This window comes from Nilaparvata lugens, chromosome 1 (genome assembly GCF_014356525.2).
Source record: "Nilaparvata lugens isolate BPH chromosome 1, ASM1435652v1, whole genome shotgun sequence".
In the NCBI taxonomy this organism is placed as follows: Eukaryota; Metazoa; Arthropoda; class Insecta; order Hemiptera; family Delphacidae; genus Nilaparvata; species Nilaparvata lugens.
The window spans coordinates 15,877,857-15,893,008 of NC_052504.1; the positions used below are offsets into that span (position 1 = coordinate 15,877,857).

General features: G+C 33.7%; 1 protein-coding gene across 1 annotated transcript; it reads left to right on the forward strand.

The window, feature by feature from the left end:
- Window positions 1–1,854: 1,854 nt before the first annotated feature.
- On the forward strand, window positions 1,855–14,150 carry LOC111053259. The gene is made up of 3 exons (XM_022340108.2): window positions 1,855–2,290; window positions 9,242–9,374; window positions 11,567–14,150. Exons 1-3 carry the CDS (start codon window positions 2,033–2,035, stop codon window positions 11,953–11,955), a joined length of 780 nt encoding a protein of 259 aa, XP_022195800.2. The 5' UTR covers window positions 1,855–2,032; the 3' UTR covers window positions 11,956–14,150.
- Window positions 14,151–15,152: the final 1,002 nt, after the last annotated feature.

The following is a 15,152-nucleotide window of genomic DNA, read 5'->3' on the forward strand; positions in this document are numbered from 1 at the left end:
ACTGCGCAAGTTTAGTATCTGCTTGAGTTGGAGCAGTTTGCTACCTGCTACTTGGAACAATAACTGTTACTTCGTTTTCTTGAAAAAGTGAATGAATGAGCATGTACAGTCGTGCAGCCATTGTGAATGAATGAACATGTGTAGCTATCATGACTGTCTGAGAAATCATCTCATTTCAATTGTAGTATATGTAAAATACAATTGTACACTAATTATAATCTACAGCGGCATTTAAAAAAATATCTACAAAAGTAATAGGCCTGCGAAAGAAGGAGCAATTTTACCCTCATTCATGTGATGATAGCCTGTATGTAGAGTTGTCTTACACTCAGTACTTTACTGTCCTTAAAAAGAATGTTCGTGGGGAGTTAATTCTCCTTAAAATCTATCATTTTTAGAATTCGTTTTTGAAGTTTATAGAGAGGTTCAACCTGTATAGTGTATACTAGTCAATCTGTGAACAGTAGACCTCACGCAGTATTCTCATCCATAAGTATCTGATGTCACCTGTACTAGTTAATTCAGTTGAATCACAATTCACAGTTGAATCATAATTTACTCTTAAAAACTGTTATTTGTCTTCTCCAAGATCAAAAACTCACTTATGTAATAAACTCAGTTCACATTTGAATTCGTATCCCATATGATGATTTATCCAGTTTCGTGATAATCTTTCCATGTGGTAAAAATATTTCTCAACTATTTTAAAATTATTTTTTCAATCAAGAATATTATAATTTCTTTGACATTATTCAGTTCATTTAATCATTTTTTTATTTCATTTTCAATCACCTATTAAATTTGTTTTTCAAATGTGAGAATATTGATACTGATGGGCATGCATCATAAAAAAATGTTGAAACTTCACCTTATAGAAATAATAGACATGGGCAGACATCTGTGTGATGCATGCAATGCATAATCCACTTGTCAGCTGATTGATTATGAATAATAATTATTTACTCTGATTGATCCTATCTTCAAAGTAGATGATATATATAGTGATATCAGAGTATTGAGGAATTCCTTTTGTTTTATATTATCATTAAAATGCAAAATTTCAAAAAAATTGTGTATACATCGACGCGCAGTTGAAAAAGGAATATTCCTGCCAAATAATATCATCGAATTCTATCAACGTGTTTGGCCCTAGTCGCGTTACATACAGACAGACAAAAGCAAATAGAGTTGAAACATAGACCTCACTACATTCGGTCAAAAATTCGTAGCTCCCCAGATAATTATGATGTATCTTAAAATTGATTGCACCAAAGAAAAATAAGCATTTTTCAATGTCTAATAGTTGAAGATTTTACGGAGTTGATAGAATTTGTAGAGAAGTTTCCTGATCCAGGTAATTGATAGATTAATGTGCTTGTCCCATTTAAATTTGTTGTCCACTATTATTCCTGAATATTTTATTCCATTGACTTGTTGAATCACACAGGTTGTTGTTGCTTCCACATTAATGCAAAATTATTGAAGAATCCGGTGGTCTCGTCCGGTCTGTCAGAGAAAAAACTAGAAATTTAGTTTTTGTTGTATTTACTGTAAGCAAATTTTCTCTCAACCATTATTATCGACTTTCATCAATTCTTCCTATATTTAGAATCAACCTCCTATAATGCAAAAAAAGTAGAAGAAATCTGCAGTGGCCAGTCAAGTGGACAACCTGAATAAATGGTGTGAGGCAGTGGAGAATCAGTTGCAGTTTCACTGAAAGCCAGTCACACCAGTTGTCACAATGAACGGAGCTGCTTCAACAGATACGTTACCAGCGCATGCGCATACTCCTCTATGCTAGAGGAGCATTTCTACAGCATGACGCGCGTGTTGCTAGAACGTACACAAATGAGAGGCTTGTAAATTTGTAATTTCTCAAACTCAAATTGCAGGGATTTAACAATTAGGTTAAGTTAAGTTGTTTGTTGTTATTGTCGTTGTATTGAATTTGTTTATATTCTGTTTTATATCAAGTTAGTAGGTCTATAGTGAATATTTTAATCTGTCATTACAACATTTTTAAACAATAATGGATAAGAGAGATAGAGGAAGAAACTATACGGAAAAAGAAAAAGAACAGTTTATGCAGATTATACTTAGATACAAGACTGTGGTTGAAAACAGAAAAATTGACAGAATTAATATACAAGAAAAAAACTATGCTTGGATGGCGATCGCAAATGAATTCAACGCTATTCAAACCACGGGTGTAAGAGATCTAAAAGCTTTGAAAACGTTATTGGAAAATTTGAAAATGAAGGCGAAGAGGGAGAAATCAGAAGACAGAGTAAGTACCGTACAGGCTTATTTTAGTTATTTTGGAATAACTTTTAAGAGCATAAAAAATAGAATCCCACTAAAAAAAACAAGAACTATACTTGGAAATTTTATTCAAGTATATTTTTATTTGTACAAAATAGGCTAATTATTACATAATATAGAAATTATTAAAAGAAAAAAGAATTCTCTCTTGAATTCATAATATTATGTAATGTGAGGGTTCAATTGTGCTTTAACGCTATTCTGACACTGGACAGATGAAAAAACTCCAGAATACTATCACAATAGATTGATTGGAGGAAATTGGTACCTATTAGTAATTATCAATTCATAGTTTTCTCTATTATTGTAAGGGATAAACTTGACTAGCTAACTAATGATATAACTGATTATGCATGTTTAATGAACACAATGTTCAATTTCTCCTACTCATTGACATACCTTAGGGAAGTTTATCACTCTTCTTCGACTTGTTCACTTGTAGACATGCCTATATGTAGTATGTCCACGCAATGAAAACACTATTGATGTTTTCCATTATGAAACACTATATAATAAATTATTTGTAGTCTCGTCACTGTGTTACTAAGTAAATATTTAAAAAGCACATACTTTTTGATGGGAAATGAGACGTGAGAAATCTTCAGTTTTGCAACAATCTGCCACAAGCATCAGTTCACGTATAGCAAGCAGCTGGAGAAGACGTTGCTATCTACACTGTGTAATGGGCCACATCCATATAATCTGCTGAAGCCCCACTGGCTCAGACACCAGATTAGACACTTCAGTGGTGCAACAAAGTGGTCACTGAGGAAAAATTCAAGGTAGAGCACCTGATGCAGTCATCAATCCTCAAGGTTGTAGCCACATTGTCCAAAGATCGAAGGAGATTGATAAAATCACTAGCCCTATTGTCAGCCTTCATTCAGAACATCTATATGGAAGTCACCTACAATCACAACCTCAAAGCCTGGGTTCACCCTGGTCAGCTCAGCAATCAGTCTCTCAAGGTCTAGAAGGAAGTTGTCAAAATTCCCAGCTGCGGAGCGTTACACTAAAACAATATACAGTCTTGCATGCACAGCAGAAACACTGGCAAATTAAGCCTTCTGAATGCATTGTTTAGAAACATCGACACAATATGCAAATAGGGCATACATATTCACATCAATAAAATGGCTACACCACCACACTGGTACTCTCTTCGACTATAGAAAGCTGCCAACTCATAATTAGAAATGTTTAAAAGTTCAAGTTCATCAGGGCACATCCAGTGTTCAAGACATTATCTTGAATTTCCTGTTCGTGCTAACAATCAATTCTAAATTATTCATTTCACAAACAATAAAATTATTTTATTTCGGAGATATTGAACATTATAAAAAAGCAAATCAATATAAACGTCACTGGTAGAATCAGCAGTCATACTCCGATCATTCATGTGATGATGTGTGTAGAGGAGTATGACATCTTTACACTACAGCATTCAAAGTGTTGAAAATCAAGCTGCTATCGTGACAACCAAAACTCCTCTGCTTTCATAATTTTGTCTCGATTGTCTTTGTGAAAAAAGGAAAATTCTGCAATTAAAGATTATAATAATAAAATCCTCCTAGTACATTGAAGAAAGTAGCCTAGCTAGTTGAAGTCATCTCAACGTTCGTGAAATCCCGAGTAGTCCTTCAGTTGAAGTTTGTGGTCTCTCGCGAAGTCCTTGACACTGCGTCGACATTGCAATGTAGTAAGTAAATTATATTTGAAAATTAAATTATTGATGAAGTTTCAAACGTGAACCAAACAAAATTTTATGAAAGGATAAACTGTAGATTATGAACCAATTTTGAGTTCAAAATCTACTAAACCTTTCATTTAATACAACCATAAAACTAATTTACTTATATGGGCTACTTTATTCAAATTAATAAAACAATATAAAAACTTGTAGTACGGTACCCTTTATTAAAAAAAAACTTCAAAATATTTTAAAATGTGAAAAGATAACATTTTAACTTGAAAACGACCAATGGTCGAAACTAGTCATTAAAATATTTTTAACTTTTTTTGAAGGGTACTACAACTTTTTATATTGTTTTCATCAACCATAAAACTCTAACTAACTTTAAACAAAAATCTCTAATGTTATAGAATAACTTTGAAGGGGAAATATTAGAGCCTAATTCAAGTAAAAAAATGTCAAGTAACTACCACAATCGCAAATACGATAAAAATGTGATTCTCAAAGACCTTTTCAATGGCTTCATAATATTGTAAGCATAAATAAGTCACACTGAATGAGCACTGTTGTTATGCTATCTGTTAGCGTTAAGACTATCTCCTACCGTGTTAAAAAACACCACTTTCAGCCCACAAATAAATAATTTATTCTATAAAATAAGAATTTGATGAAATAAAAATAATAGTATTAAATAGTAGAAATCTATATAGAATTTTTACGAAATCCTATGCAAACCTTAGTTTGCAGCTCGGGGCTTTATGGCCAATGTTATTTCAATATAACAATAGGATGACACTGTTGCCGTTTATTATACTGATTATATCAAAAAGGCTCTCTTCGCTCTTTCTCTCACACATTTAACTCATTGGCTCGCTGGATTCTGTGAAATCTGGCAGCACTGGCGTCTATAAAATTAATGCTGCAATCCAAAGGTGACCATCAACGACAGGACATGTGTATACACACATTGTGTTGTGTCTTCAGCGAGAGGCTTCGCTTCGAACAAAAAACAGCTGTTTGACCACAGCTTCTAACATAAAATATACAACCAATAACAATAAATGAACCACTGGAAAATCACAAATTATTGTTATGAAAAATATTTCAACCTCAAATAGAGTAGAGAAGAGAAAAATAACAAAAAAATCTAAGATACAAAAAAGCCCCCTGTGGGTTGGGGGAGCTTTGAGTCGATCATCGTACTCAAGAATGTGTTGAAAACCAGAATTCACCCACAGTATCCATGCTTGTCGTAGGAGGCAACTAAAATGGACCTCAAAGCAACTCCAGAAGTTGCCTTGCCTTCAAACCCACGAGATCTGCCCCATCAGGGCAGTTTCGGAGGGGCAAAAAGAAAAACCCAAGAGACCAGAGATGGGCGAAACTCCAGGCACAAATGTGGGTCAAGAGGCTGAGTCGAGGGTGGCCGGGCGCCCTAGATGCAGTTTGGCGTCCCCTCTCTCAGCGGAAGGACCTACAAAAAGGCCAGGAGTGGAACTCACGTAGGTCACGAGTTGTGGGTGGAGTGACCAAACCTCACCACTGCTCAAAGAAGGGCGGCAATTTAGGCAAAACTTCTTGGGAGATGTGAGGCCTTTGACCCAAAAAGAAAAAACCCAGGAGACCGGAGATGGGTGAAAATCTAGTTACAAATGTGGGTCAAGAGGCTGAGTCAGGGGTGGCCGGGCGCCCTAGAGGCAACCTAGCCGCCCCTTCCTCAGCGGAAGGACCTACAAAGAGGGCCTGGAGTGGAACTCACGTAGATCGCGAGGACTAATCAGTCTGAAGAGACTGCCAAGCATATCACACTGGATTGTGACAAGGATTGCAACCAGGTGATGAATGGAATGTTAGTATAGGAAAAACTACTGTTCTTGTAAAGGACATAGGTATTGGTTTGCCTAGCTAACATACTACTTGGGAACACAATAAGCTTCGGTTGACGTGTGGGGTTCTTTGAACCTTCGGATCCTTGAATCCGTCCCTTCAAAAACAATAAACAATAAAATTAGATACAAAAACCTAACCTCAAAACATTTTGTTTGAAGCCTTTCGCTGTGATTGCACAACAATGTATGACGACATGAGTGTACTCACCCTTTATTAGTGGCCACCCTAAGGTTTGCACAGACAGGCAAGAGTAGAGCTTTTGTTATGGAAGCAATTTTTGGGAGAAATCTTGTATGCTTCCATGTTCTTCATAATTTCTTTTTCTATACTAGAAAAGAAATTAAATTATAAAGTATTTTTTGCCAATAGATTATGTTTCAACTTAGAAATGACTTAACTTGTGATATTTCTTTTATTCAAATGGTAATGTCTATTGCATTTAATTGTATTCAATTTGGATTTTGGTCTAATAATAATTATTGAAACTTTTTCAAATTATTAAATGACTTGCCATATTACAATGTTTGGATTGAAATGATTACACTGATTGGATTGCAGTTCAAAGGAATGTTTTTTTTTCTGATTAATCTGGTAATTGATTTTAGTAAATTGAAATTGAAATTCTTTATTCTCCAAAATTTACAATACAATAAATAGTACATATGATAAACAATTTTGGAGGCTTCTCTTATTGGCACATGCCTGTGATAGAGAAGCGAGTTGTGAAAAATCTTATTTTAAACCAACTTAAAGAAAAGTATAAAACCGAATAAAAAGTAAATAATACAAGTTAATTTCACATGAATAAGTAAATCTAAGTGGAAAATGAAAACTAAAAATTATATACGTATGATAAAAGAAAAATATATTATGGGCAGCATAATGAGATTGATAAGGATGAACGATGGCTAATCATGTAAAAAAAGGCAATAAACTAACAGGCTACTAGACTGTGGTAGAAAAAACTATCCATTCCAACACTCACACGCGCGCACACACACACACAAAAGAATATCTTCATTTGTGCAGAATGTCATGAATAATAATATGTGACTCAGATTTCAATGAGAGTAAGGTGACACTAGGATTCTTTCCTGTTCTTCAATGTTCAAAGAAGACACCCAATTGTTGACCATCTTTTTATAATGGCTTATTCTCCTGTTGCCAGGTGTTTTCAAGTGCACTGGTAATTTTTGGAAGAGGAAATGCATTTTATAAAATGTGGAAGTGGAAGAGAAAGTTGAAGTGAGTCTAGGGTTACCAATACCTACGTTTGATGCTGTTCGTGTATTATAATTGTGTTGAATATATGGAAATAAAGCTGGATCTTGTTTAAAGATGTACAGGATTAGAGTTCTTATATATAATTGTTGAACGTTGAATACCTTAAATTCTTCAAATAGTGCGTCTGATGGGAATGTTCTTGGCTTGCATAGGGCACTTTTCATTATAAGTTTCTGTACTATAGATAGAGGAGATAAAATAGTTTTAAACGCACCTCCCCGTGCTATGATACCGTACTGTAAGATTGATTGGATGTAGGCAAAGTATACTTGTTTTATTATATTCTGTGTGAGTATCCCACTCAAGGAAGAGAACACATAAATAAATTTTCTGAGCTTGTTTCTCGTATAATTTACATGGTTTATCCACTTTAGCCGACTATCAAATATTACACCCAGGTATTTGTATTCCTGCACCCGCTCAATATGCTCACATTGGCATTGCATTGTCCTACTAACATTCGGTGCGCCACAGGTGTGTAACCTCAGCTCTAGACCAATTGGGTCACCATTGGCTCTGATAGAAATAGGGAGGTATTTTGTTCTACTGATATTGATAGTAAGTCGGTTGAAGTCGAACCAATCCTTCACAACACCCAAACCGAGCTCAGCCGAACGGAACACGTCATCCCAGCTCTTCCCCTCAAACAACAAAGCTGTATCGTCTGCATATAGATATAGACGACAATTACATGACTATTAATTATTGAATTTTCGCCTAATAATAATTGAAACTTTTTCAAAAATTATTAACTGACTTGCCATATTACAATGATTGGATGAAAATGATCACACTGATTGGATTGCAGTTCAAAGGAATGTTATTTCTCTGATTAATCTGGTAATTGATTTTAGTAAATTACATGACTATTAATTATTAAATTGCTAGATTTCATTGTGAGTAAGGTGACACTAGGATTCTTTCCTGTTCTTCAATGTTCAAAGAAGACACCCAATTGTTGACCATCTTTTTATAATGGCTTATTCTCCTGTTGCCAGGTGTTTTCAAGTGCACTGGTAATTTTTGGAAGAGGAAATGCATTTTATAAAATGTGGAAGTGGAAGAGAAAGTTGAAGTGAGTCTAGGGTTACCAATACCTACGTTTGATGCTGTTCGTGTATTATAATTGTGTTGAATATATGGAAATAAAGCTGGATCTTGTTTAAAGATGTACAGGATTAGAGTTCTTATATATAATTGTTGAACGTTGAATACCTTAAATTCTTCAAATAGTGCGTCTGATGGGAATGTTCTTGGCTTGCATAGGGCACTTTTCATTATAAGTTTCTGTACTATAGATAGAGGAGATAAAATAGTTTTAAACGCACCTCCCGTGCTATGATACCGTACTGTAAGATTGATTGGATGTAGGCAAAGTATACTTGTTTTATTATATTCTGTGTGAGTATCCCACTCAAGGAAGAGAACACATAAATAAATTTTCTGAGCTTGTTTCTCGTATAATTTACATGGTTTATCCACTTTAGCCGACTATCAAATATTACACCCAGGTATTTGTATTCCTGCACCCGCTCAATATGCTCACATTGGCATTGCATTGTCCTACTAACATTCGGTGCGCCACAGGTGTGTAACCTCAGCTCTAGACCAATTGGGTCACCATTGGCTCTGATAGAAATAGGGAGGTATTTTGTTCTACTGATATTGATAGTAAGTCGGTTGAAGTCGAACCAATCCTTCACAACACCCAAACCGAGCTCAGCCGAACGGAACACGTCATCCCAGCTCTTCCCCTCAAACAACAAAGCTGTATCGTCTGCATATAGATATAGACGACAATTACATGACTATTAATTATTGAATTTTCGCCTAATAATAATTGAAACTTTTTCAAAAATTATTAACTGACTTGCCATATTACAATGATTGGATGAAAATGATCACACTGATTGGATTGCAGTTCAAAGGAATGTTATTTCTCTGATTAATCTGGTAATTGATTTTAGTAAATTACATGACTATTAATTATTAAATTGCTAGATTTCATTGTGCAGTTGGTGAAGACTCAAACTATTGTTTACGTTTCAGAAACAAATAAATGCATCTGGTGGATGCTCGTCCTGCTCTCCTACAATTTCAAACAGTGTTACACGAGAATTTTCAGAACTAGTAGATCGACTAACAAATCCATTAGATTCAAGCAGTAACCATTGCCAAGAAGGTAAGAGTAAGACAAAGAGGAAGGTCAGATGAACAATATTCGTTCAAGCCTGTATTTATTTCATTTCTCATTTCATCATGTGTATAATAAGTTATGTTCGATCTAATAGAATCTATAAAAAATGAGTTATTAATATTTTGTTAATAACTTTGGTGTAAACGCAGTTTTACACTTCAGTTCTTAGCTTCTTCTGAATATTTTTCCAGCCGTGTTAATGGAAAGTATATCAATTTATAATTTTTTCCAAGAATTGTCAATATTATTTGTTGAAACACAGCCGATTTATGAAGTTTCAATACTGTACTATATTACATATTTCAATACTGTACTATATAAAATAGAAATTTAAATTGCATTCAATCTTCATTCTGATCAATAATTCTTCATATTTTGTAAAATTCATTAAATAAAGCTATATCGTCATTTATTGAGAATTAGTTTATTAGCCAGCAAATATTGTAACTTACATGAATAAAGAAAACTAATAATAATAACCGAATTGTGTGAGTACGATGGTTGAAAAACAAAGCTTTCCACTCTATTGAATAAATAGCATATTGATTTTGAAGCCAAGATTTAATGGATTTTAAATGTACATGATCAAGATAGATATTTATTATTGGATAAATTATTATAAGTTGAAATTTAAATATTAAAAAAAAAAAATTTTGGGGGTAATTTCTTCAAGATATTGTTTATCGAATGAATACTTGATTTTAGAATATCAACTGATTATCAACTGAATATCAACTGATTTTTACTTGATTTTTAGAATATCAATTTCAATAGAATATTTTCACGTTTTCAAATTAAATTACAAATTGTTTTTTTTTTAATGGAAAAAAATCCTCCAGAATTGATATTCTGAGAAATCATGTCTACCATTATTATGTCACTCATTCGATAAACAATATTTTGAATCATTTATCCTCAAAACTACATGATTTTACCACTTCTTCTTTTTCTTTCCCCCTTCTGCCATTACAGTTTAGGGGTTCAAACCTCGGCCCTTCTCTTCCACACTTCCCGGTCCCCAGCCTTTCTTCTCATTTTCCCTCATGGAACTACCTCTCTCTCTCGACCTAGGCCTTCAAGGCAGCTCTCCCAATACATTCGCGGTCTCCGCGGTTTCCTTTCCTCCGTCTTCCTTCTCTCCTGGCCTCCACCACGTGCTTTACCCCTCTACATTCCTCCATCCTGGTGACATGTCCGAACCATTTGAGCTGCTTCTCTTTTACATCTTCACTCAGCGCCTTCCTTCCCACCTCCTGTCTTACCCTCTCATATCTCCATCTATCTCTTCTCGTTTTGCTCACCAATTTTCTTAGGAATCTCATCTCATGGAATCATATTCCATGTACCAAATCGTATTTTGTTGCATGTCCTGTTATTTTTTATACATTTTATATATTGATTCCTTAAATCCAGTCCTGTTCCGACCTGTTCGACTTGTGTGGCCCTATTGGTAGTTACACTACCGCCGGCATAGCTCTCGGGGTCATTGGAGTACACAAGCCCCTCCACCAACTACAAGGTGTTGTAGTCCCCAGGAGAGGTGATTTTATCTCTGCTATCAACTTTGAAATGACTCACCCCAATGATGTCAACTTAAATGCGCTAATATCTCAAAAAGTAAAAATTATAAAAAGTTTCGCCTTAGAATAAAATTGTTTCATTTCGGTACTATGGATAATACTTCTCTTGATTATATACAAATAAAAATAATTCGAAAAACTGTACCAGTTGAAAGTTTCAAAAGCCCGATACATAATCTTAATTAAAATAATAGTTAGCTTATAAGTGAGAAAGGTGATATTTTAACATATTATGATTAGTCAACAGTTTATTCTATTCAAATGATAACAAATAATAACTATTGGTGAGAATTCAACGCAACTAGTTCTTAGTCTAGTGCAAAAAGGCTTCAGAAGTTTGTGAAATAAAATGTTCTATTGAAGAAACTTAAGTGAGAATTTATTTCTATAAAAATTGGAAATTTATTATGAACTTAATCATTTCAAGTACTATTTAGATTGTTAGAAGAAAATTACCATAGACTATAGTTTTATTATCATCCTATATAATTTACTGTCTGATCTTGTTATAAAAGTATAGATATTGACACTTTATTGGGACCTACGTTATTCATAAATCTTACAGAAGTGTATAAAAATAAAATTCGTTTTTTGCAGGTGACATTGAAATTGATCCAGATCCACTTGAAGTCGTTATCTGCCAAAGTCGTGAAAGGCCTATATCACCTGCCAAAGAAATCCTTGTTGTACCAGATATTCCGGAATTCCAAGGCAAAACTGACAATATAACATACAACGAAAATCTTGATTCTGTCACTCAAGTAGCGAATAAAAAAAGAAAAATGTATGACGTCTACGAAAAACTGGAGGAAATTTCGACAAATAGAAAAGAACAATATTCAAATAAAATTAAAAAATTAGATGAAGAACATTCTTTAAGAATGGAGATACTCAGAATTGAAAAAGCGACTGCCGAAATTAAGTTTAAAAACGCGCAAAAAAAAGAAAAAGTACTAGATTTAAAATTGAAAAAATTACAAGGCTAAGTTATTGTTCTACAGAGTGTTTATTATGTCGCACACATCAAAATAGACTTGTCTGTAAAAAGTGGGGTTTTTATATTCGGTGTGTTGCTACCGAAATATAGATTTGTATACAAACAAATGTAAAGTAATTTAATGTGTACAGTTTACAACAGGTCTACAGTATTTTTTCCTGTACAATTATGTAAGCATTTAATTTTTTCCCTTTCATGTCGTTTTGTCATTAAATCACGTTACATATGTTTTTACTTTCCTTGCCCTATTACCATAGGTAAGGAAAGGGTATTGCTTTCCGAAAAAAATTAAGGTACCCCAATTTCTAAATTTCTATATGTTTGAAGGTCCCCTGAGTCCAAAAAAGTGGTTTTTGGGTATTGGTCTGTATGTGTGTGTGTGTGTATGAGTGCATGTGCGTCTGTGTACACGATATCTCATCTCCCAATTAACGGAATGACTTGAAATTTGGAATTTAAGGTCCTTACACTATAAGGATCCGACACGAACAATTTCAATCAAATGCAATTCAAGATGGCGGCTAAAATGGCAAAAATGTCAAAAACAGGGTTTTTCGCGATTTTCTCGAAAATGGCTCCAACGATTTTGATCAAATTCATACTTAAAATATTCATTGATAAGCTATATCAACAGTCACAAGTCCCAAATCTGTAAAAATTTCAGGAGTTCCGCCCCATCTATGCAAAGTTCGATTTTAGATTTCCAATTATCAGGTCTCAGATATAATTTAAATGAAAAATTTCGAGTGTAAAAGATTGAGCATGAAAATCTCTCCAATTAATGTCCAGTAACATTTTCACCTAAAATTGAAAATAAGCTTGAAATTTGAGAAAATGTGATTATTCAATTGCAAACTGTTGGCAACTGTTGATTCTATTAAATCATTCACTATGAAGAGATAGCAGATCTCGTTTGTATCCAGCGTTATTGTCCTGTCACCAGCAGGCTCAGATCTTTGAATAGTAAACTAGTATGCGCGGGAACACTAGCGTCAGGTGATCAATTTTCATAGCGACAAGGAAAGTTGTGTGAGTACGCCACACCAGATTTTTATGCATGAATAGTAGTGATGCTATGCTACTTCAACCACAAACCGAATATGGAAACCTCTCTTTTTACAGACATGTTTATTTTGATGTGGGCAACAAATGAACGCAATGTATTTTTTCATTTCATTGCATAGTATAAGTATCTTTTAATAAATAATAGTCTAAGTGTAAATATCAACTTGTAATAATTTTGTAATTGAATGTATGTCGATTTTACGTTTTCAGTATTATATTTCATACCTGAATTAGTTCACTATATAAATTATCAGTGTGTGGAAAATTAAATGTTGATCGACCAATTTCCGTAATACTGTTGCTTTAACACCATTGCAAACTGAAATTTTTTTCTTATCCTTAGGTCTATATAGATGGGATATGTCTACAAATTATTGATGCAGCATACAGTACCACTTATGGTTTCCTGGAGGTTCTTCTTTTTCTTTTATATCAATATTATGAAGTACACCAGTGACAATAATTATCATTGACATTGTAAACCCTAGGCTACACTTGGAACTCTTCTTTTCCAAACTTTGTGAGATGTAATGTATCTTCTAATAAGACAGCCACTATCACCTATTAAGTAACTGTTAGGATAGACACATGATTCATGATCAGCATATACTTGTGCACAATTAAAGATGTTGCTATCATGTACAGAGCCACGCCACCTTGCTGTTAGTGTACTTTTAGAAAGCCCAAAGGAGCATTACATAAACCTTACAGCTTGTACGTCGATCGAAAAGTAGCATTTCCAGTTCAAAGTTTGGCTTCGTCACCCCCAGATGACTGTGTTTTAACGTTTTAAACAATCGATACATCAAATCAAGTTTGAAAATCACTTTATTGTAGAAAATATTTTTTTAGTTTGTATTATCTATTACATTTTTATAAATTGTTGCCTCAATGAAGCCACTTACTTTTTCAACTATTTTAAATATTTAACTTATGCAAATGTGCTGACAACCATGACATTTTTGAATTTATTTATACAATTTGACAAAAATTTTCCACTGAGTCTGATAAGATCCATTGTGGTAAAAATAAAATATCACTGTACATAGACATAATGTAAACTCTTTTCTGTTTAGAGTTACTTGTAATACGAATAGAAATAAAAATCTCAGTACCCTTTTTTTGAATTATTTTATCACAACATGTTTCAACATTCAATATTGTAATAATGTAAATTATAATAAATAAGTACACTATAGTACTTAATAACGTGGATTAGAATGAAAGCAAGATAAACAGATCAATTAGATATGTTGATTTAAAGAACAAAAGCAAGATTAGTTCGAAAATTTCAACCATGGTTTCTTTGCTAAAATTATAACGATTAAACATTATAGAAGTAGGTGAAAGAATCGAATCTGATTCTGTAATTCCTCAGATTTGATAAGAGTTCAACTACTTTAATTAGTTGAAAGAATAAGACGTTGATATTGTCAATACACAATACTTATCGACAATAACTTTGACAATATCAACGTCTTATTCTTTCAATTATGGAGAAATACCACAACATCTCATACCATACAATCAAATTACTTTAATTACGGCAGCTCTTCATCTGAGCTGGAATAAATGACCATATTCATTTTTTGTAGGCTATACCAGTCTTCCTAATCTTCCAATAAATTTTCATCCTATGATAATATAACACAATTTTTATTTAGGTAAGCTAATACAGCGCGTCTACAGAGATTCACTTTATAGTCAGCACATTGGCTTTTCATCATTTTGTGTCATTAGACAAAACAGATAAATAGTTCGATCCTTATCTTGTAACTCCGCACCATTGCCTCATCTTGGATCGTGTATCATTGCCAAACTATGAACTAATTAATGAGAATTAATGAACTAATTATGAGAATTAATTGAAAAAATCATGAAAAAATATATTTTTAAGATAGAATAGCTCTACAACTATCTATAGGAACTTGAAGTATATACTTGAATAGTTTAGTAATATGCCTACCGCACATGACTCACATCTACTACAGAAGGCGGTGATAAACAGAAAATTGGCAACTCTGCCGTCATATAAGGTGAATCTCACTAAAAGGTCTGCGGGCTCCAGATCTCAACAAACCTACGGTACTGAAGGTCTATGAGAAGCTTCTGAAAAGTAGC